Raw genomic sequence first — 19,547 nt, forward strand, 5'->3', positions numbered from 1 at the left:
GCTCCACCTTGGCGGAGAAGACTCCGTCTACTCTCGCTGTGACTGCGAACCAAGGCATGCGAGAATTGATGAATCAGGTGCTACCCAAGCAATTCCCGGAGAAAGACACCCGGAATGTTTTGGGATTACCTGTGATGCTCGCACTCTGCTTCACATGGGGATGACCTTATGTTGTGAGGAGCTCCGCCTTGGATCGCTGCGCGATGTGGAGTCCCAGTAGTGGCTTACGAACCGATCAGCTGCGATAAGGCAGCCAGAACCTCGAATAAAATGATGCAGGACTCTGTGGCGCTCTGAGACACCAGAATTTGAAGGAAATACCATTTTGTTTCTACATTGGAAGGTCGCTCGCGAGCTTGACTTGGTATTCATAAAGCTAAACAAAACAACATTGTCCCAACACGAAGTGAAAAGAATGGATTGCAAGTTAGTGCTCGAATGAGAATCCGAGAGCCTCAGAACGCAATTGTTGACACAATTGAAAGCTACATTCTAGTGACTGGTGCAACTGGACTGGTTGGGTCTCATGTTGTGGACAACCTGTTGAGGAAGGGTTACAAAGTCAGAGCGGTGGCAAGATCAAAGCAAAAGGCAGACGCTTTCCTATCAGCAAGAGCCCAGTACGCCTCGAAGCTGGACTTCTACTTTATTGAGGACCTTACCGACCCAGGTGCCTTCGATGAAGCCGTCAAAGACATCGATGGCGTCATCCATGTTGCCAGTGTAAGTAGAGGCAACGAATTTGAATTCCCATTGGCCACGGCCAGTAAGCTGAGACTCTTGCGAGGACGTAGCCTCTCAAGTACGACATAAAGGATAACGAGAATGATCTCGTCATTCCCGCACTGAAAGGCGTAAGGTCAATTTTGGATGCATCGACAAACTCATCAGTCAAGCGAATTGTCTTGACCTCGTCGTTTGGCGCGGTCCTCGATATGGGACGGGAGGTATCGACTACTTGGACATACACCGCCAACGACTGGAATCCAATCAGATATGACGAGGCAGTAGCCCCCGACGCAACACCGCAGGACGCATATCGTGGCTCGAAGACATTGGCAGAGCAGGAAGCTTGGAGGTTCATTGCAGAGCAGAAGCCTCATTTCGACTTGGTCACATTATGCCCTTCCATGATATTTGGACCGTTGGCTACACCTCCTCGATCAAAGGACGACTTGAACGAGTCGAACATGATGCTATGGCGAGTGGCAACTGGAGGTCCGTCTGGATCCTTGCCTCCATGCCGGTTCAACTTCTGGATTGATGTCAGGGACTTGGCTGAGATTCATGTCATGGCCTTGACGACTCTGCAGGCTGGCGGCAAAAGGTACATTCCCGTGGCTCCGGAGCCATTCACATACCAGAAGGCTTCAGAAACTATTCGGAGCACTTATCCAGATTTGACACAGAAGATTGCGACCGGCATACAAGAAGTCAAAACTCATGTCCAGGTAGACCCTGAGCCGATGATGAAGGATTTCCAGGGGTTGAAGTACACGTCGTTCGAGGAGACAGTCACAGACTTTATGAGCCAGGTCAAGCATCTTCTGTAGAATGTAGGGATAACGATGGTTTTGTATTAATACAAGTTGCACGTCTACATCCGAACCAGGTCCAGGAAAGAGCCACTCTCTCAGTCATTGAAAACTGCGACGATCCATTTCCCTAAGGGCCAAAACCTTTGACTTGCAAAGTTCGCTTCAACCCATGTCAAGTATCTCGCCTCAGGCGTCTCGGAAATGTTGACTGGATTATCATCAGAGTTTATGGCTGCCAGAATGCCGCCTAACAGAACCTGTGCAGTCACGGCATAGATGCTAGGAACTCGGGCGCCTGGGATATTGACGTTGCTTTGAGCAACCGTCAGTGACATAAGTCGGACTAGGCGCCAACCCATCAAACAGGCTTTGAAGCCCACCATAGTCATGAACGGATCTTCAACAATTGCGGATGTCGCATACTCATTGGGTAGGGCCGTAGAGCTAGGGAAAGAACTCCTCGACGAACGAGACATGAACATCAGGATGTTCTCCATGTTGCTTGCGATCCTTGTTACTATCCGGCACGAAAGGTGTCAGCAAAGCTCGCGTGAAGATGATGACCTCTGCATGCTTACCATCTCTATCGTCATAAACATCACGGTGCTGTTTTGACCGAGGCTTGTTCAGTTCCCAGCATGTCGAGATTGCGTTTGGTAGGCTGTACTCGACGATGCCACTGGTTAGAAGAGCTTCTTGATGAGTGAGACTTAATGCCGCGTAATGCCACATGGTCCAGACGCGGTCCCAGCTGGCAGAATTCGTGGAAGAACTTCCAAGGTCGTGGCTCGGCTTGCGCATTAGATCCGCCAGGGAATCCAGGGCTTGCATTATCGGCGCTCGGTTGACTTCTGAGATAATCGATAAGTTGTTCTTGCTTTCTCCTGGCCGGATGTTGTGGTATAAGAAAGACCCCGCCAGTGTCAAATCACGTGTCATCATCAATATCTGGATTATGAGCACCAAGCATGTGAACGACGACTGCCAGAGTAAACCTGGTGGACGACCCCGCGCGGACGGATCGGGGTTCATCAAACGCGCCAGACACCCGTAAAGGTCTCCATGAGCAGGCCGGGGCTCAGCATTAGCATCGTCATCCTCCTCTTCGTTGAAGGACCCATCCTGGGCGAAGACTAGAGCCTGCCAGTCCTCGGCTGTCGTTCCTTCCCATATATCATCTCGGCATGGCAGCTCGTACTTGATCTCGAGAGCTGCCAGGAGCGGTCGCATGTTGCAGCATATCGCCAGCTGAGCGTCCAAGTAGTATAAACAGTATGCGATTCTTCGCTTGGTTAGCTTGCTATGTATAACACTAGAGTCTGAGATCAGCACCCACCGTTTTCTTGACTCATTCTGGATCGCGGCGTGCCAAGCCGACTCCGTGGAGTACGCTGCCGTATGATCGATGCTTGTGGGACTGTTGAAACTCTCGTCCAGCCCAAGAGTAAACCTGTCCTGTAAAAGTTGGTATTGACGTGATGCATCTACAATCTTTCGGTGGATCTTCAGTGCAACCGAAAATCGGCCATCGTCACAGCAATGAATAGCATAGTATTCGAACAGCAAGTAGGCTTGCATAACCCAGACCTCTTGGAATCTAGAGCATCGCCGCTCCCTGACCTGATTGATGCTAGGTCAGTGGAGAGAAGTAGATACCTGGTTTGATGAAGCTTACATATGCATCCAATGCTTTCAGTCCAGAGTCAAACAAGGCAGCACTGCACTCGTGCTTTTGGTCTGGAGATTGATAGACCGCACCAATACAGGCAATTGCTTGCAGTAGCGGTTCTTGAGCAGAGCTGAGATCAAAGGTTGGTGCGTGTATCAGCGGGAATATTGGTTGAAAATTCTCGAAATAGGCTGAAATAAACTGTGGAAGCTTGAACATCCATGAGATGCCTTGATCACATAGTAGTTGGGATATCGAAGAGGACTTTCACAAGTGGGTTAGTACATCTTCTGCAAAACCCTCCACTTGATCTAGTCTTCTTACACGGGTGCTGCTACTCTCACGGCGAGTCGGCCCATGACTGTTCGCAGAATTTGAAAGTGTCTCGACTGGCGGCGCGGAAGGTGGAGGCTGCTCAGCGCCGCTATCTGATCCCGGGTGATACTTTCGTACATGGCGTTTTCTCAGATCACTGAAAGAGGTCAACAACCGGAGGGCTGAGTACGCACTTGACAGGGCGGGATGGGTGGACGGCTATGCGGGATTTACATACCTTCTAGAGAAGCTCACTTCACAGTGGGGGCATGGGAAGGGCCTCAAATTCGACTTTTGATGAACTTCGGACACTCAGCCAAAAAAAGAGCGAGAACAACGCGAAACGTGCATCACTTACCAGAGCTGGTATGGCGACTTAGGTTCTCCTACGGGAAATCAGCATCATCTCTATCATCTATCACAATGGCAAGGCGGATTGGAATTACTTGTCGGGTGAAGCGACTAGGGCACGCTGGGCACTGGAACGGTCTTTCGCCCTTGTTCATCTTGGTCATCTTTTCGGCAGGCATCACGTCTCTCTCGATCGAAAGGCTTGTCAAGTCTATTCACGCAATTGAACACCTGAGATGGTAGATGTGATGTTGTCGTCGTCCTTCGGTCGCATATCACGACACGGTGTTCGGGGACGAAGGCGATAACGACAGCCCCGTGACCTAACGGGATGGAATGATACCGCTAGTGCCTGGCAAAGATAAGAGATTCCACGCAACGACAGTAGAGCGTCATCTCGTAGGTTGCCCCAATGCGAGCCGGGGTTGGGTTGGAAACGCGGAGAGGATTGCTTCCCCGCACCCGGAAGGGGGGCCGGGAGAATGTCACCGCGATGCTGCCCCTGGCATCCTTGCCAAGTTCGAATCAAACCACTCAGAGCGCCTGGATTAGAGCGCGACGGAATTGAACGTCGGTTGCAGCGGGCGTCTTTCCAGGTCCACATCCTCCTTATCGTTGGCCCCATAAAAGGGAGTGAGCCAGGAGGAGCTCCTCCCAAGCGTAACTTTGGCAAGGTTTATTATCCAATCCGGTCTGCCAAAGCAAGTGGGAGAGGATTATGGGCTCCTCCCAAAAGTGCTTTGGGGAGGAGATGCGGGAGGAGTGGCGAGTATGGTGGTTGACAGGAGGAGCGCCTTGCTTTCGTAGTCACCAGACATGATTGTATTAGAATGGCAGCGATTTGCAGATGGTCAGATGCAACTTCCCCAGACGCGGAGGAGCACCAGATGAGCAACAAGATGGACGCATCATGCAAGTGCAAGTGACGGCCTGTGTCCTTGGGTTGCGATGAAAGACGGGTATATCAGAAGCTGGCAGTCGTCGAGGAGATAAGGGGCTTGATGCCGTGAGGACAGTGAACCGATTCGCATCACTCCCAACGATACTCCAAAGAATTGACTAAAGACCTGTGCAACGATGTCTCTCCCTCCCTACACCCCAGCGCCTCCCTCGAAGGAAGACCGTAAGTGCCGTGCCTCGTTCAACCCGTATGTTCTGTCAAGCAGCATTGCTAATCTTTCAATTGGTAGTTGACTATGTCAAGCTTGTAAATCTCGATCTTGCAAAATTCGACGACCCAGTTGGCCGACAAGAACTTGCGAAAGAGCTCTATGAGGCTGCAACAGGATATGGCTTCCTGACTCTTACGAACCATGGCATATCCGATGAAGTCTATGCTCGACAGATGCAGATTGCGAACGCAATGATGACTCTGCCGCCTGACGAGAAGGCACCGTATGAAGGTGAATGGTTCCTACAGTCGTGGCAAAATTTTGTCCATCGCTGACGGGTCCTCCCATCAGTCACCCCCGAAGAAGACGCTCGTGGCCTGTACGTTGGTTACAAGCCAGCTGGTCCACTCGGACACAAAGGCGGCTTCCCCAAGCAGCTGGATCACTACAACATCCTCGTCCATGATCCGAAGAACCGCCCCCACCCAGAGATTATGAGACCCTACCTCAAAGAGACCCAGGAGGTGATGCAGTTTATCCGCACGAATATCCTCAAGAAGCTGTTGACATTGGTGAGCATGATCTTGGAGGTTCCCGATGAAGCAGTGCAGGCGACCCATGCATCCGGTGGCTCCAAGACAGAATACATCAGATACATGATGTGCGAGCCTCGTCCCCAGGAAGAGAGTGAGAAGTACCGTGACATCTTCCTCTCCGGACACACCGACTGGGGCTCTTGGACGTTCTTGTTCTCGCAGCCCATCGCCGCACTCCAAGTTCTGGACCACAACGACGGCAAGTATCGCTGGGTCGAGCACCAGCCCAAGGGTCTTGTTATCAATTTCGGAGAGGCTATGGAGCGCTTGACCGGGGGCTTATTCAAGGCGACCATTCATCGTGTGGTACAGCCACCCGTGGACCAGCGACACCTGCGTCGTATTGGAGTCATCTACTTTGCCCGCCCTGCCGATGATCGCGAGTTGAAGCCTTTGGAGAACTCCCCATTGCTACAACGCCTTGGGCGCGACAAGCCCATGGATGATCGAGTGTTTTGCATGGCTGGTAAGAAAACGTTGAAGCTCGGCAGCTCAATGGACCTTGGCTGACAGTCAACAGACTACCTTGATGCACGGAAGCACGGTTGGAAACGGTATGAGTACGATATCGACCGGCCTATGGACACTGGAAAGCACGCGGACTTCTTCGCTGGGGAGTATCCAGACCCGGAAGGCCATAAGAGCTTGGGAAAGTTTGACAACGTTGCTAGAGAGGTGTACGTGCCCGTGCTAAAGGCGCAGTGAATAATCGTAACCAGCGGACTTGTCCGTTTTAGCATTGAGGTGGCCTTATGAGACATAGGAACTCGGTCATCTTCATAAACTCTTCGTCGAGAAGCAATAAACACCCTTTGATGTAACCTTGAATACATATAGTTATGGTTTGATTCCATTTGAAACGCATATGCAGCCTCAAGTCGGGCTCGAAGATGAACCTCATGACCTTATCGCCACTTAGGCTGAGCACGATTTTACCGAGGCAAACATAACGCGTGACATCAGCAGCGGCTTGTTTGTCGACTGCAGCTGGAATCTTGGCATCTTGGGACTGGAGATAGCAGGCACCCGATTTTGGACAACCAAGAACTATATTTGACACAACCACGGACAGAACACCGCTGTGACGTCTACCTTGCCTCGTTCTTTCAATACTGATCTCGTTTACTCCATGAACTCCCGGAGATCCGTCCTTTCATTCGACATGTTTATCGATGCCACTGTTACTACGAGTGGCTTGGTGGGAGGAGCTCCTCTCGGTGAAGCCCCACTTGATATACTTCTTCCTCACTTCATTGACATGATTGGGTGATCATCAACTCCCAAGCTTATCATTGATGCACGCTAGTCAACACCAAGCTGATGCCAAATTGCCAACACTGTGATTGCGTCTCAGTATCCTATTTGTGTCAGTACCCCGGATTTCGTCCAGTCTCGACGAGTGACAGACATGCAGAGTCTCTTCAAGGGCGGGGCACCAAGGAACATCGGAGTCCTCGGCTGATTGCCTTTTTCAGTGCCATGACAATCTCCTGCTTCCCATGAGACCAGCCAAGAAGATAAGTCTACTATTGACAGATGCTACGGTCTTGGAGTGATAACGCACGACGCCCTATATCTTGAGATAGGAGATCTACTTAAGACCTCGGACTCAGCTGAATTTAAGGAAGGTCGATCTCATGCACCCAGTCTGAACGAACAACACCACCAATTCCGTGAAGAATAGCCCAACAAGGGCATCACGATTAACCATCATGTCGCCGTTTTCGGATTTGCGACAACACTTCAAGGGTGCATCAACACCCCAGGAGAAACGGCTTGTCTTGAAGTTAGATTTCTTCATTCTGACCTTCTGCTGCTTAGCATACTTTATGTGAGTAATCACCTCCTCCAATATGATCAGGCAAATGCTAATATCCGACGGAACAGGAACTATCTAGACAGAGCTAGTATTACACAAGCTTACGTATCTGGAATGAGGGAGGATTTGGGATTTAAAGGTGCCCAGCTTACGGAAGTTACAACACTTTATGCGACCGCATACCTCATGTCAGTTGACAGAAGTTCTCGTCCCAAGCTCTCACAAGACACATGCTAAATTTGGTGTCTAACACAGTGGGATTGTCCCAAATAATTTGCTCTTGACTTACTTTAAGCCCAAGAGGTTCTTTCCTTTCATGATCACGACATGGGCGATTATCACCATACTAAATGCGGTTGCAAAGACCCCTCAACACATGATGGTGATTCGCTTCTTTCAAGGGTAGTATTTCTCATACAAGCACTCCTTTACAATCACATACTAAACTTATATCGTTGTAGATATTTCGAGTCGTGCATCTTTGCCGGCACACAGTACATCCTCGGATCATGGTATACGAAGAAAGAATTAGGACAAAGAACGGGACTTTTTACTGCAAGTGGTTTGGCTGGGGGCATGTTTGGTGGTTTCCTTCAGACGGCTATCTACTCCTCCATGAATGGCCTCCACGGAATGCCGGGATGGAAGTGGCTCTTCATCGTCAGTACTTTTGCACCTCAATGATGAAAGCGACACTGACAGAACCACATCAGATTTCCGGAATTATCACTCTGCCTGTTGCCATCTACGGCTATTTCTTCTTCCCAGACACGCCGAGTACCACGGCAGCTTTTTACCTTAGCGAAGAAGAGATCAAGCTTGCCCAGGAACGAGTTCCGATTCGTGAGGAGGGAGAAAAGATTCTTACCTGGTCCTTTATCTCCCGAATCCTGCACTCGTGGTATTTCTACGGTTTCTGCTTCTTATGGATCCTCGGCAACACCTCCGAGTCCCAGTCGAACCAGTCTCTCCTCAACCTCTACATGCAATCTCACCCCACGGAGCATTACACTGTATTTCAACGCAACAATTATCCAACCGGCGTGCAAGCAGTCGGTGTTGTCAGTACTCTGCTGTGGGCGACTAGTACCGACATTTGGGGCCGGAGGTGGCTGTCCGGTTACTACGTCGCTTTCACGGCAATAGCGAACGCTGCTATCATCCTGGCGCCCACGTCGACTGCAGCCAAGTTTGGGGCCTACTACTGGGCAGGGTCTATTTACTGCATTCAAGCAACGTTCTTCGCGTGGGCGAATGACTCCACGCGGAACGAGTCCCCTGCTCTTAGGGCTTGCGTGATTGCCTGCATGAATGCGGCGGGTAACTGTTTTCAGGCATGGTGGCCGCTCATCTTCTTCCGAGCAGATGATGCGCCCCAATTTAGAGTGAGTAGTCAGGGGCATGCATGTGTTTCATCAAGAGTCCTCAACTGACATATTAAACAGAAAGGAATGATTGCGATGATTGCAGTTGGCATTGCAATGATGATTTGGGTCACCGTCCTCATTTTCATGGATAGGAGGCTTTCCAAGAAGCAGATTCAGGTTATTGAGGCTGTTGACGCCGACAGCCATGCAGAGGCAGGGCTTAGCGCGATCAAGAATGTTGACAGCAGAGATAAGGGCTCGACAGACAAGTAAAAATGGGCGGCTTGGGACCAATAGGATATCCTCCGTGTATCGTATCAAGTTTGCAGTCCTGGGTCTGTTCAGCCCATTACCATCTGCTTTGTTTTCATTTGTTCCAAGCTGAATGCGCAGCTTGCCAAACACTCTGTGTGGCTGGTGTATGCCCCAGCTTTTTAGGCAGGCAATCGTAAGCCGACCAGCCATTGCTGTTCTTCATTGTCCCTAGCCGCATCCACTCGATACTAACCGACGTTCAATCATTGGACTGTTCGGTTGGGTTTCCCAGAAGAGCTGCTAATGATACCATACTTCTCCACTAGCAATTCATCAGCTACCTACTTCGTACACGGGCACCGGCTAAGGCACTTTGACAGGGTATTTGAATGCACTAGTATGCTCATTGTTTATGAGAAAAACTTGTGAAGGATTCGCCTAAACTTACTACCTAGGCTGCTTTGCCCTACGTCAACAGTCTGCGCGTTCCTAAGTGTCTTCTCAGCGTGCTCTTTGCTGAGTACCAACTAAGCCCAATCATCACAATCCAAGAGGCCACATCATTGCAGTTCCATTATCGGATCTAACTACGCAGCCTTTGAAGCTGCTCAGATATTTGCGAATTTTCCGCACCAGCATAAACGGGTATATCCTACTTCTGAGACCTATGGTATGTACAATAAATGTCTTCAATAACCTGTACAACTTTGCACATCTATGATAATGCATCGTGACTTTCCCAATGTGAGGGGAAAGCATGCTCCACGAATACAAGCTGACAAAGTTTATTGCAGGATTGCGAGATTGTCTCTCTTTAATCCTTGTTAAAACTGTGCGTCAACAGTATTTAGTTTCCTTCGAGCTTCAACTAGAAAGCTTCGAAGATGCCGCTCAAAGACGTGGCCGCTTTCTACGCAAGCTCAATCAAACCTCCGAGTACCTGGGTCGCAGTTTCGGGCATCTCAGCCCTAGTAAGTCGCGACAAAACTGTCTATGCCACTTAAACTCATCCACAAATCACAGACTGTAGCATATTTGGCGTCCGTGTGCATTTACAATCTCTTCTTTCACCCTCTTGCCAAGTATCCGGGCCCTCGCCTCGCTGCTGCAACCCCTTTATGGCTCGTATCGGCTATCATTGGAGGCAGACAGCCCGACGATACTCTCAAGCTGCACGAGAAGTATGGGCCCGTCGTCCGAACCTCTCCGAATGGTCTGTCTTACAGCGACGCTCCTCAATGGAAGGAGATCTACACACCCAAGGCGGGGCAGCTCGAGTTTGCGAAGGACCAGAAATTCTTCGCCGGATTCCGGGGCAGGCACCTTATTCTCAACGCTGACAGACGTTACCATCCTTTCATCCGTAAACTACTTGCACCCGGCTTTTCTGAGAAAGCTATGAGAGAGCAAGAGGGAGTGCTGAAAGAATTTGTCGACCTCATGTTTCGGAGAGTGCAGGAAGACGGACAGAATGGCACGCAGCCAGTGGATATCCTGAAGTGGTTCAACGTGCGTGCTCTTGCCGGTCATCGAGACGTATGCTGTGCTGACCTGGATTTAGTTCCTGACTTTTGACTTCATCGGCTTTCTCAGTGAGTCTACCTCAAGCCAAGTCGCTCTTGGCCCTCATTATCTGACTCGGCCACATCAGCTTTTGGGCAGTCGTTTGATTGTCTGATAACATCTACTCTCCATATGTGGGTGAAGATGTTCCTGTCTTTGGCCAAGTTCTTCGCTTACTACCAAGCGATCTCTTACTTGCCACTCCTGCTTCGTTTCCCGGTAGGGCTGTGGTTGTTTCCACTCAAGGTCCTCTCGGATGCTAAGACCCTGACACGGCTTCAAGAGGTATGTGTTCTACAAGTGCTGTAGGGTGGGTGCAAGCGGCTAAGGGAAGTCCAACAGGAAAAGGTCAATCATCGTCTTGAGATACAGCCGACGGTGCCGGACTTTATGGACAAAATGATTGCGGCCTACAAGTCAGGCAAGATGTCTTATGACCAACTGGAGGGTAATTCGCAGCTTCTGATTGCCGGCGGAAGCGAGACAACCTCTACTCATTTGGCAGGTGAGTTGTGCGGTGCTGGTCGGCTTGACAGCAATAAGCCCCAAGAACCCCCGCTAATCCGACTGAAATCGTAGGTCTCGTTTGGCTCCTTATGACGAACCCCCGGGTCTTGGAGAAATTGTCCGCTGAGATCCGCACGGCCTTCGCGCACGAGGGTGAAATCACTTTCGCTGGCGTCAACGACTGCAAATATCTCCTAGCTTGTATCGAGGAAGGTCTTCGTATCTACCCGCCGTCACCTCAAGCACATAATCGCATCGTACCTCCCGGTGGTGCTACCATCGACGGCGAGTTCATCCCGGAAGGTGTGTCTGTTGGTGTACATATATATGTTGCAAACAGAAGTACTGCCAATTGGACCCGTCCGTACGAATTTATCCCCGAGCGCTGGCTGGGAAAGGATCCCGAATTTGCTGGCGATAAGCGAGACGCTTCTCAACCTTTCCTGTTGGGCCCGCGGATGTGCGTTGGAAGAAACCTGGCCTACGCCGAGATCAAGGTTATCATCGCTCGGCTCGTCTGCCAGTTCGACATCGAAAATGTGACAAAAGAAGACTGGATGGATCAGAAAGTTTTCATGGCTTGGGAGAAAATGCCATTGTGGATCAAGTTGCATCCTGTTCGGAGGTAAGGAAACCACCTCAGGATTCTTCCAGAGTACCTAGTATCTTGGGTTACTTTACGCCTCGAACATGGTTCCATAGAAAAATCAGACTGGGACATATGAAGAAGTCAGACAGGCTTTCACTTCCCTGTGTCGTTGACATCTAATTTTGGATTTACATCGCTTCGTCTACTCTCTGCTCGAGCGTAGCTACAACCTGATCACATTGCCATCCTCAATGCAAGCATCTTGCCAATATCCGGAGTGCCCAAACCCGTGACAGCGTCCCAGCCCGGAGCAGTGGGCCAAGACGCGTTTGGCACAAGTTTGGCCCCAAACTGAGGCGGGAACTGCTGACTTCCAAAAGCAGTCGTCCCCGTGCATCCAGTGGAAGCACCAACTTTCACGTCATTAATGGCTTGGAGTCCAGCGCCATACAGCCATGGGTTGATGAAGCCCATCGGAGGTTTTCCGGCTTGGATGAGAGCGGCATTCACCATACCAACCGTGCCAGCCCAGATCGGTGCCGCTGCACTCGTCCCTTGGAAGCCGCCAAGCTGACCACCGGTAAAGAACGTCGCATTGAAGCTTTGGGCGCTGACGTCTGGGAAGCCTCTGCCCGACGCATTGAAGAGGCCCTGAAAGTTGTTGCCTACCGTCTTGAGGTACGGAGGAACAGCTTGGTCTTGGTATGCTGGCCTGGCGAACTTGTCCGAAAATCCACCGCTCGAGAAAGGAAACGCTTGTTCAGGAGCTACGTTCTTTGTTCCACCGACGCCGGTGACGAAGGGGCATACCGCGGGGAAGACTGGGTTGAAGCGTGTACTGGCGGTGCCGTCGTTGGTCACGCAAGTATTTCCTGGCCCAGAGTCTCCCGAAGCAGCGAACATGGTGACGCCTCGAGCACCAAGGGCACCGAACTGATTGCAAATCTGCTGAATGTAGCCGTCAGGCAGGGACTGTTCGTTCTCGCCAAAGCTTGTGGTTATAGTATGAGGGAGCTGATCATCAGGAAGCTTGAGCATGGCATCGAGCCAGATGAGCCATGGCTCCGTGGTGTCCCCAGGTTGACCTCCCAACTCCAGCTTGATGGGGCCATCACCAGCGACGGCGGTGACAATGTTCGGTACGGGGTTCGAGAGAGATGCAGTGTACTGCATGTCAAAGTTCAACTCGGCATTCGACAACTGATTCTGATCCTGGCTTGTGACGCCGCCATTGATGCTTAGAAAGGAGAAGTTGACCCCGGCGGACGGCGGGTCGATATTCTTCGCGAAGAGGGCGAAGTCTGCGAATTTTGGGACCTGGCTTTGCGAGGCATATACACCGAGACCACGAGCTTTGCTGACAGGCACATTTGCAGGAACGTTGTAGAGTGCTCTGACGCAGCTGGGTGTGACGGTTCGGTTGCACGTCGCGTCAACTTGGGCTCGGGACACTGACGGTGGGGGATCGACGGCTGCGGCTGATCTCCACAGGGGCTCGTTGGTCACCCCAGAGAAGGCTCTCTTGTGCTTGCGAAGCTCGTCGGATGGTAGCGCATCGTCGATTCCGGGAGCTTGAGGTCCTTGATGCATCATCGGATGCGAGCAAAATCGTGTCGTCGGGGATATTAGCGATATCTTGGCCTTCAACTCCAACGGCAACGAATACTCAAGGGTCCTCAAGACCTCTTTACCACTATCGGCATGCTTGAACCAAGAATAGTTGGCGCCTAGCAGTCTGTTGGCTTTCTCAATCGTAGTGGTAACCCGGATCCAGTGGCCGTCGCTTGCAATCGCGGATTGATCGAGACGTCCCTGATTCAAGAGCCAACTGACCACCATATCCCGAGACCCATCGTCAGGCATGAGAAGGGCTTGTGCCTCCTCCCTCGAAAGATGCTTCCCATACAACTCATGGCCGGGTGTCGACACACTATACAGGGCCTTATGTACGTGATCGGTTCGATCAACGGCTATAGACAGTTGGAATTGATGTTGAGGATCGGCGAGTCGTGATTGCGTCCATCCTATCGGTAACTCCTTGATGTATTCGACCTGCACTTGTCTGGATGGAAGTGCCTCGATGAGAGTGGCGCATAAGAAAATAATTACTGATGATACCAGCATCTTGAAGGATCGGGTCGTGCCCGGCACAGTAGCCCGAGACGAATTAGAGAATGCGCGGAAAAGGAACGAGCGCCGAATCAGTGTCAATGAACGGGATGAGAAAATCAGACAACACATATAATAAGGACCTCCATTGAAGATTAAAAACTATAGGGAAATTCACCCGTGCCATTCCGCGTGGGGCCTGCGCCGCGCGCATGTTTCGCAGCTCGCACGTCTCGGAGTCGACAGCAAAATCCTGAGAAAACTCAATTTGGCCCAAGCCAACGATCGCGAAAGTCGCCGGTGGGATGCGAACAAACGTCTTCCAGAACCCCACAACAACGCTCGCGGGCGCGATCTTTGTCATCTGACATTGGGAGTCTCAGAACATCAGCGCCGATTACCTGACAAGGGGTTCGTCGATCCATCGGATGGACGGTTCATGCGTGCCTGCGCTGTTGTGAGCAGGCGAGTATTGTTGTACTCGGACCTCCCGATGCGATGGCAACGTGCCTGGCGCTAGACCCCGGAGTTTAAGGATGTTCCCGCCCACATCATGTTCGAGACAGTGGCGCGGCAAACATTATGTGTCCCCAGATCCAACCCTTGAATTGCCCCACAGTATTTCGTCGGGTTCCAAAGGTACCTTAGGTAGGTAGGGATCCTTATTGCCCACGATTTGGAAGCCTAAGCACAGGAACATTCATCTAATGATTAAGCGGCGACTAAGCCTCCCGCGGATTCCACGGATCAGCTGATTTGCTGCACTCAAGTGCCCTTCGGATCTAGACTGCACTGAGCTCAGGGTTGACATTTGTCGTGACATACGACTCAGTCGACGCTAACTGTTACGGCACCTGGATGCGCAAGGAAACTCACCTCTCGGCCTAGACAGCAATGAGCACATGATGATTTCGATGTCGTTGGCATGCACGCAACTCAGTCAGGTTACTGTCGATACGTTGATTTGGTATCACAACCCGGCGTTAATCGGAGAATAGAGGAACTGGCTAGTCGTTCGGGATATTTAAGCTTTCACTACGCCCCTAGTTGCAGCATAGTACGCGCAATTTGTGTAGTCTTTCCGCAGCTTAGCGGACTTGCGACGAGGAAGGTCCCTGTTCTCGCCCAACTCTAAACCTATTGATGGCTCGGCAACGGTGGCCTCGATGGGATTTCGGACTCAAATTCCACTGTGTCTCGATTTATTTGATAAAAAAGGCTTCTTCCGAAGTCTTCGCGTTTCGCTTGGCGGGCCTTCGGGCGTTCTTTGATTGCTATCTTGTTGGCCCGAACATCAACGCGAATACGATATCCACAATTAGATGTTTCCTAGCTCAAATTCTTCCGTCGTTTGCAAACGACTCGGCCTCATTTTTGGGCTCGTTATAGGCCAAATAACGTCCGCGGAATTACGTTGGGTGAGTGCTGGCCTTGTTGCGATTTACTTCAGGAATTCGATACTCGCTGCCCCTCTCCCTCCTGACAGTTGCCCAGAAGTCATATCCTCGGTCTCTCATCCTTGTCTTCCGCTCCTCCCTCTCCCGATTGTCGATTCGCTGCCGCCGGCGTTCCCTCCTTTTCTCGGGAACAACCTTCTTAACGCCTGACGACGCGAAAACGATAACCTTCTTGCCGCCCTTGTATCCACTTCGCACGACCTCCTGAACACGTGAACTAAAGGCGCCAACAAGCGCGGCTACGATGAGGAAGATAGAGACTGGCAATGAGATTGCCCCAATATCTCTCAGCGAAGGAAGAGTGCCTTTGTCACTATCCCAGTCGGTGGTGTTCATGCCGAAGAGGCCCGTGAAGAATGACAACGGCAGGAAAATGACGGTAAACGTCGTGAAAATCATAACCGACAAGTTTTGTGATGATGCGAGCTCGGTTTGGAGACGGGACCAACGGACTTCGTCTACTTGAGCCTGACGCTGAACCATTTCGAGAAGTTTCTCGTACTGTGAAATTCATATAAGCAGGTGCATAGGTAGAATTTCAAGCGTTTGTCACAGTACTCACATCGTTGCGTGTTGTATCTACCCGTTTCAGCATCTCAGCCGTCTGACTTCGGTATTCATCCAACTTGCCAAGAGCCTCCTCAAGGTACATCCTCCCATTCCGGGTCTGCATCTTCAGTTCTTCGCTCTCAAATATGTTCTTCATGTTTTTGACTGCTGCATCCTGCGCTTCGAAGAGTCTCTCGAGCGATTTCAACTCGTCTTCCAAGTCTCGGAGCTCCATGAGTGCGGACGTGTTTTCTCGATTCTCGCGCTCAGCCTCTTGAAGCTCTCTCTTATGACGCTTCTTGATAGACTCAGGTCGATTGCTTTCCGAGTCGGAATCTACGCCTACATCTTTGAAAGTCTGCATGCGAAAGCGCTTCAGTGAAGAGGTCATGCGTTCGGTCTATACTAGTCAGCGAGGGCTATAAATGGAAGATGACAGAAAATGGTACTCACAAGCATGCTTATCGCCTCCTCAAAGATTCTAAAGATCTCCAAGTCAGGATGCGAAGCTCGATCGAGCAGTACGGTGACAGCGTGTAGGACAACGAATGCTGCCAGGTCCAGTGCATTTTCGCAACGACCTGTCAAGTCGCCATTGAGTTCGTTGTAGACACTGTTTCTCAAGTCTGCTTGACCGAAAAGAGGGCCCTCCTTTGCCTTAGATTCTCTCTTCGAGAAGAAGGTCGTCAAGGTTTCTATTGACCCGTTAACATCATGGTCAGTCAGTGCGCTACTCCCATAAAAACTCACTTTTGTCAATGGCCCATAGCCATAGCTGGTCGACCATGAGAACCTTTCCATCTTTGATAACCTCTTCCAGATCCTCAGTCTCATCATCGATGTCACTTTCCTCTTCCAGAAGTCCAGTGCTTGAAGGCGACAGCCTGTCAAATGGACTCCCGGTGGACCCAAGGGTCTGCCTCCTCGTTAAGGTCATCACTTCCCGGTTAACACCACCAGAAGCCCGGTCTTTAGTCAGCTTGTAGAGCATCTGGTCATCATCGCGCGCCCACGTATCTCTCAGCGACGGGTACGCGAACTGGTCTAGCGTGCGGCGGTAGTTCAGTGGAGGGTCGTAGCCAATATACTCCCATATCATCCTCAACTCTGGGGACTCGAGGCCAGCTATTTCGCGGGGGACGGGACGTGCCCGACCATGTTGCATACGACGCAGGATAAACTTTCTCCGTTGAAGAACGTCGATGTAGGTGTCGAAATGGAGATAAGGCATGTACAAGTACAGGTAAGATGATGACGGCCCAGCTGCTGGGCTGACGCGACCAGAGAGATTGGGTGATGGGTGTGGAGAAGGAGCTGGAGATCAGGTCAGTTCTGATTATCATGCTTATTAACAGCTATCGGGGTTCTACCTGAACCAGCGGGTATATAGCTGCAAGTCGGCTTCACGAAGGATGCTTGTGACTGAGAGTGCCTTCCGATGACATGTTTTGCCGTCCAATTATCCTTGTTGAAAACCTTTGCAAAACTTGGATCATGGGGATTGGCAAGCACTCTGAACACCTCCTGAAATTAACTGGTCAGAGAGAATCCCACGCATGATTCTTTTGAACGCACCTTGACCCAGGAGGGATTCGTGTAAGGGGTATGGATCCACATGAACTTCCTCGCCAAAGGATCGGGCCTTGAGAATCCAGCAGCTGCTGTCAAATCGTCCATGGCCGAGACATGAGACTGCCTATCTTGACGCCTGGATAAAGGTTCTGAGTGGCTCTTTTCGACACCGATCTCCGCAGCCGGTTCCAGTCGTGAACCAGGGTCTGGCGTTTTGGGCGACAATTCCAACTCTGTCGGATCAGATCTCGTACTCTCAGCGTTACTACTTCTACTCGAAGGGCGGTTGAATCCTGGCGGCGACAAAGGTGGGACAGTAAGGGATCCCATCCGCCTCATCGTATCAACTGGCAAAGAGTTGGAGCCTCCAGCTATGGGAGGCCTCGTTACAATAATTGGCGGTGATCCTTGGCTCTCCGAATCTGAAGTTCTTGGTCGGCTCCCGGCGTTCGAGGATGCTTTGAATAGCCTGTTTCCTAATTCTTGCAATCCTGGCAGAATACCAAGGCCACTGCTTTGCTGAGAATCCTCTTGACTTTGTGATTGAGAGACAGGGTCTGATCGCGGCCGAAGTGTCGTTCTCCTTAGACGCTCCTCCAAACATCTCTCTGGGCCCTTTTCCAGAAACTCCTCAAGATGAAGTTTCGTAAAGTAAAGTCGGACATCAGACTCCACTTGCGCATCCGGATCATCGTAAAAGCCAATGATCTCAACCTTCACGTGCTTCTTGAGGCTAAGAGGTGTGTGGATGTACTCAGAGCTGAGATCGGTGGCCTTTTTGACCGCGGCAGCAAGTTCCGTCAAGTAGCTGCCCATGATTTCGGTGTTTCCTTGTCCAAATGATGCGCAGTTGGCGTGTTCACTATCGAGTGCAAAAACACGCTCTTGGCGGGCGCCGACGAGTGAAGACTTGATCGAGACAATGGGAGCACCAAATCGGACTTCCTTGGCAGTGCCGTGGTTTTTCGACCCTGACCCGGAAAGTTGGGAGTCGATTGTCTCATAAAATGTCCAAATCCTCAGCTCACTTGCAATAGTTGCAAAGTCCTCGTGCATCCGCAAGAGTGGTTTGTGGCCTAGTCTAAGTTCATCGGAGATAGAATGCGGCAAGGGACGTTGAAGCCTCAACAGGCGTTGAATGCTGTCTTTCAGGTTGTTCATAGAAAGATAACTTGATCCACGATGCGGAGTAGCTGAGGGAAAATTATCAATAGGCTGAATCATACGAGAGGTTGATGGGACTCACCAAAGAATGTGGCGCCATGGCAGTTGTACATAAAAGGCTTGTAGTGTGGATTCTTGGTGGCTCTCAGAAGAGCCAACTCGACCACCAAACCTCCAACACTATGTGCTACGAAGAATAGGGGACGAGATCGTTGCTAAACACCATTCAGTTCTGTTCAAACCCACGAGATAAGTGTCACTCACATTCCCGTATCTGACGCTCCAAACCTGCTCGATCAAGTCGTCCGCCAAGTCTTCCAACGTCACCCCTTCAACCAACTCTCGATGCCGATAAAGCAGCACTCTGGCCTCGCTGACCTCTTTCCTAATACCCTGCCGCACCCAAAGATGCGCTGCCTTTGGGAGATGTCGATTGATCGTCGGAGATAGTATGCTCGCCCCGGCAAGCTGCTTCACGGCAGTGGGCGGCAAATCCTCACCGGGTCTCCCGAAATATCCCTCCGGAAGTAGGTCGCGGGCCCAAGTCTCGACGGGATCGGCGCCGGGACACGGAACGCAAACAATGTCAACCAAGGTATCATTGTAACCAGGTCCATTTACATCGCCATCGATATGTGCGAAGCCAGGACTCGGGTCCCAGTGCGAGGATCCGCTGTGCGGTCGTGGCGTTTCCGGTTGTTCATAATGTGTCTCCTCTGACGTCTGGTGTAGGGTAGAGTCGCGTGGTCGGACGCGATCCGGGCTGTCGTCTACAGCGGATGCGACCTCATCTAGGGCCGCAATTTCCGTCTCATGTGTCCAATCTTTTGACGGCTCCATGATGCATTGGTTTCTTCAAAACATCTATCTCGTCGCAATATGTCGCAGGAGAGGATAAGCAAGAAAATGAAGAGGCTGAAGCCTGTCACGAAATTACGCCTGTAGCGGATATGGCCGGCGCAAATATGCCCCAGAGCTGATGAACACCCCGGTCCATTTTGGTCATCGGTCGCGT

The 19,547-nt window shown here is 51.0% G+C and overlaps 7 protein-coding genes across 7 annotated transcripts; 4 read left to right on the forward strand and 3 right to left on the reverse strand.

Moving 5' to 3' along the window:
• Window positions 1-415: 415 nt before the first annotated feature.
• On the forward strand, window positions 416-1,553 carry CGCS363_v011237 (putative uncharacterized oxidoreductase; the record flags this gene model as incomplete). The annotated part of the gene is made up of 3 exons (XM_036643086.1): window positions 416-426; window positions 486-723; window positions 795-1,553. 3 exons carry the CDS (start codon window positions 416-418, stop codon window positions 1,551-1,553), a joined length of 1,008 nt encoding a protein of 335 aa, XP_036491462.1.
• A 429-nt stretch (window positions 1,554-1,982) lies between these two features.
• On the reverse strand, window positions 1,983-4,037 carry MSN2 (Zinc finger protein MSN2; the record flags this gene model as incomplete). Its single annotated transcript, XM_036643087.1, has 5 exons — window positions 1,983-2,820; window positions 2,875-3,168; window positions 3,761-3,824; window positions 3,881-3,908; window positions 3,969-4,037. 5 exons carry the CDS (start codon window positions 4,035-4,037, stop codon window positions 1,983-1,985), a joined length of 1,293 nt encoding a protein of 430 aa, XP_036491470.1.
• A 913-nt stretch (window positions 4,038-4,950) lies between these two features.
• On the forward strand, window positions 4,951-6,286 carry CGCS363_v011239 (UPF0676 protein; the record flags this gene model as incomplete). Its single annotated transcript, XM_036643088.1, has 4 exons — window positions 4,951-4,996; window positions 5,064-5,276; window positions 5,337-6,047; window positions 6,102-6,286. 4 exons carry the CDS (start codon window positions 4,951-4,953, stop codon window positions 6,284-6,286), a joined length of 1,155 nt encoding a protein of 384 aa, XP_036491469.1.
• A 1,007-nt stretch (window positions 6,287-7,293) lies between these two features.
• On the forward strand, window positions 7,294-9,040 carry liz1-2 (Pantothenate transporter liz1; the record flags this gene model as incomplete). The annotated part of the gene is made up of 5 exons (XM_036643089.1): window positions 7,294-7,412; window positions 7,469-7,588; window positions 7,862-8,060; window positions 8,114-8,785; window positions 8,846-9,040. 5 exons carry the CDS (start codon window positions 7,294-7,296, stop codon window positions 9,038-9,040), a joined length of 1,305 nt encoding a protein of 434 aa, XP_036492254.1.
• Window positions 9,041-9,906: 866 nt separating this feature from the next.
• On the forward strand, window positions 9,907-11,721 carry avnA-0 (Averantin hydroxylase; the record flags this gene model as incomplete). Its single annotated transcript, XM_036643090.1, has 6 exons — window positions 9,907-9,993; window positions 10,046-10,531; window positions 10,584-10,614; window positions 10,674-10,870; window positions 10,928-11,090; window positions 11,165-11,721. The coding sequence occupies 6 exons, from the start codon at window positions 9,907-9,909 to the stop codon at window positions 11,719-11,721; spliced, it is 1,521 nt and encodes a 506-aa protein (XP_036491921.1).
• Window positions 11,722-11,915: 194 nt separating this feature from the next.
• sed3 (Tripeptidyl-peptidase sed3) lies at window positions 11,916-13,805 on the reverse strand (the record flags this gene model as incomplete). The annotated part of the gene is made up of 1 exon (XM_036643091.1): window positions 11,916-13,805. One exon carries the CDS (start codon window positions 13,803-13,805, stop codon window positions 11,916-11,918), a length of 1,890 nt encoding a protein of 629 aa, XP_036492252.1.
• A 1,394-nt stretch (window positions 13,806-15,199) lies between these two features.
• CGCS363_v011243 (Protein SERAC1) lies at window positions 15,200-19,372 on the reverse strand (the record flags this gene model as incomplete). The annotated part of the gene is made up of 8 exons (XM_036643092.1): window positions 15,200-15,748; window positions 15,810-16,196; window positions 16,250-16,491; window positions 16,547-17,110; window positions 17,167-17,320; window positions 17,372-18,561; window positions 18,615-18,747; window positions 18,797-19,372. 8 exons carry the CDS (start codon window positions 19,370-19,372, stop codon window positions 15,200-15,202), a joined length of 3,795 nt encoding a protein of 1,264 aa, XP_036492253.1.
• Between the last annotated feature and the right edge of the window lie 175 nt (window positions 19,373-19,547).

Source organism: Colletotrichum siamense, assembly GCF_013390195.1.
Source record: "Colletotrichum siamense strain Cg363 chromosome Unknown KSG_Cg363_contig07, whole genome shotgun sequence".
NCBI lineage: Eukaryota > Fungi > Ascomycota > Sordariomycetes > Glomerellales > Glomerellaceae > Colletotrichum > Colletotrichum siamense.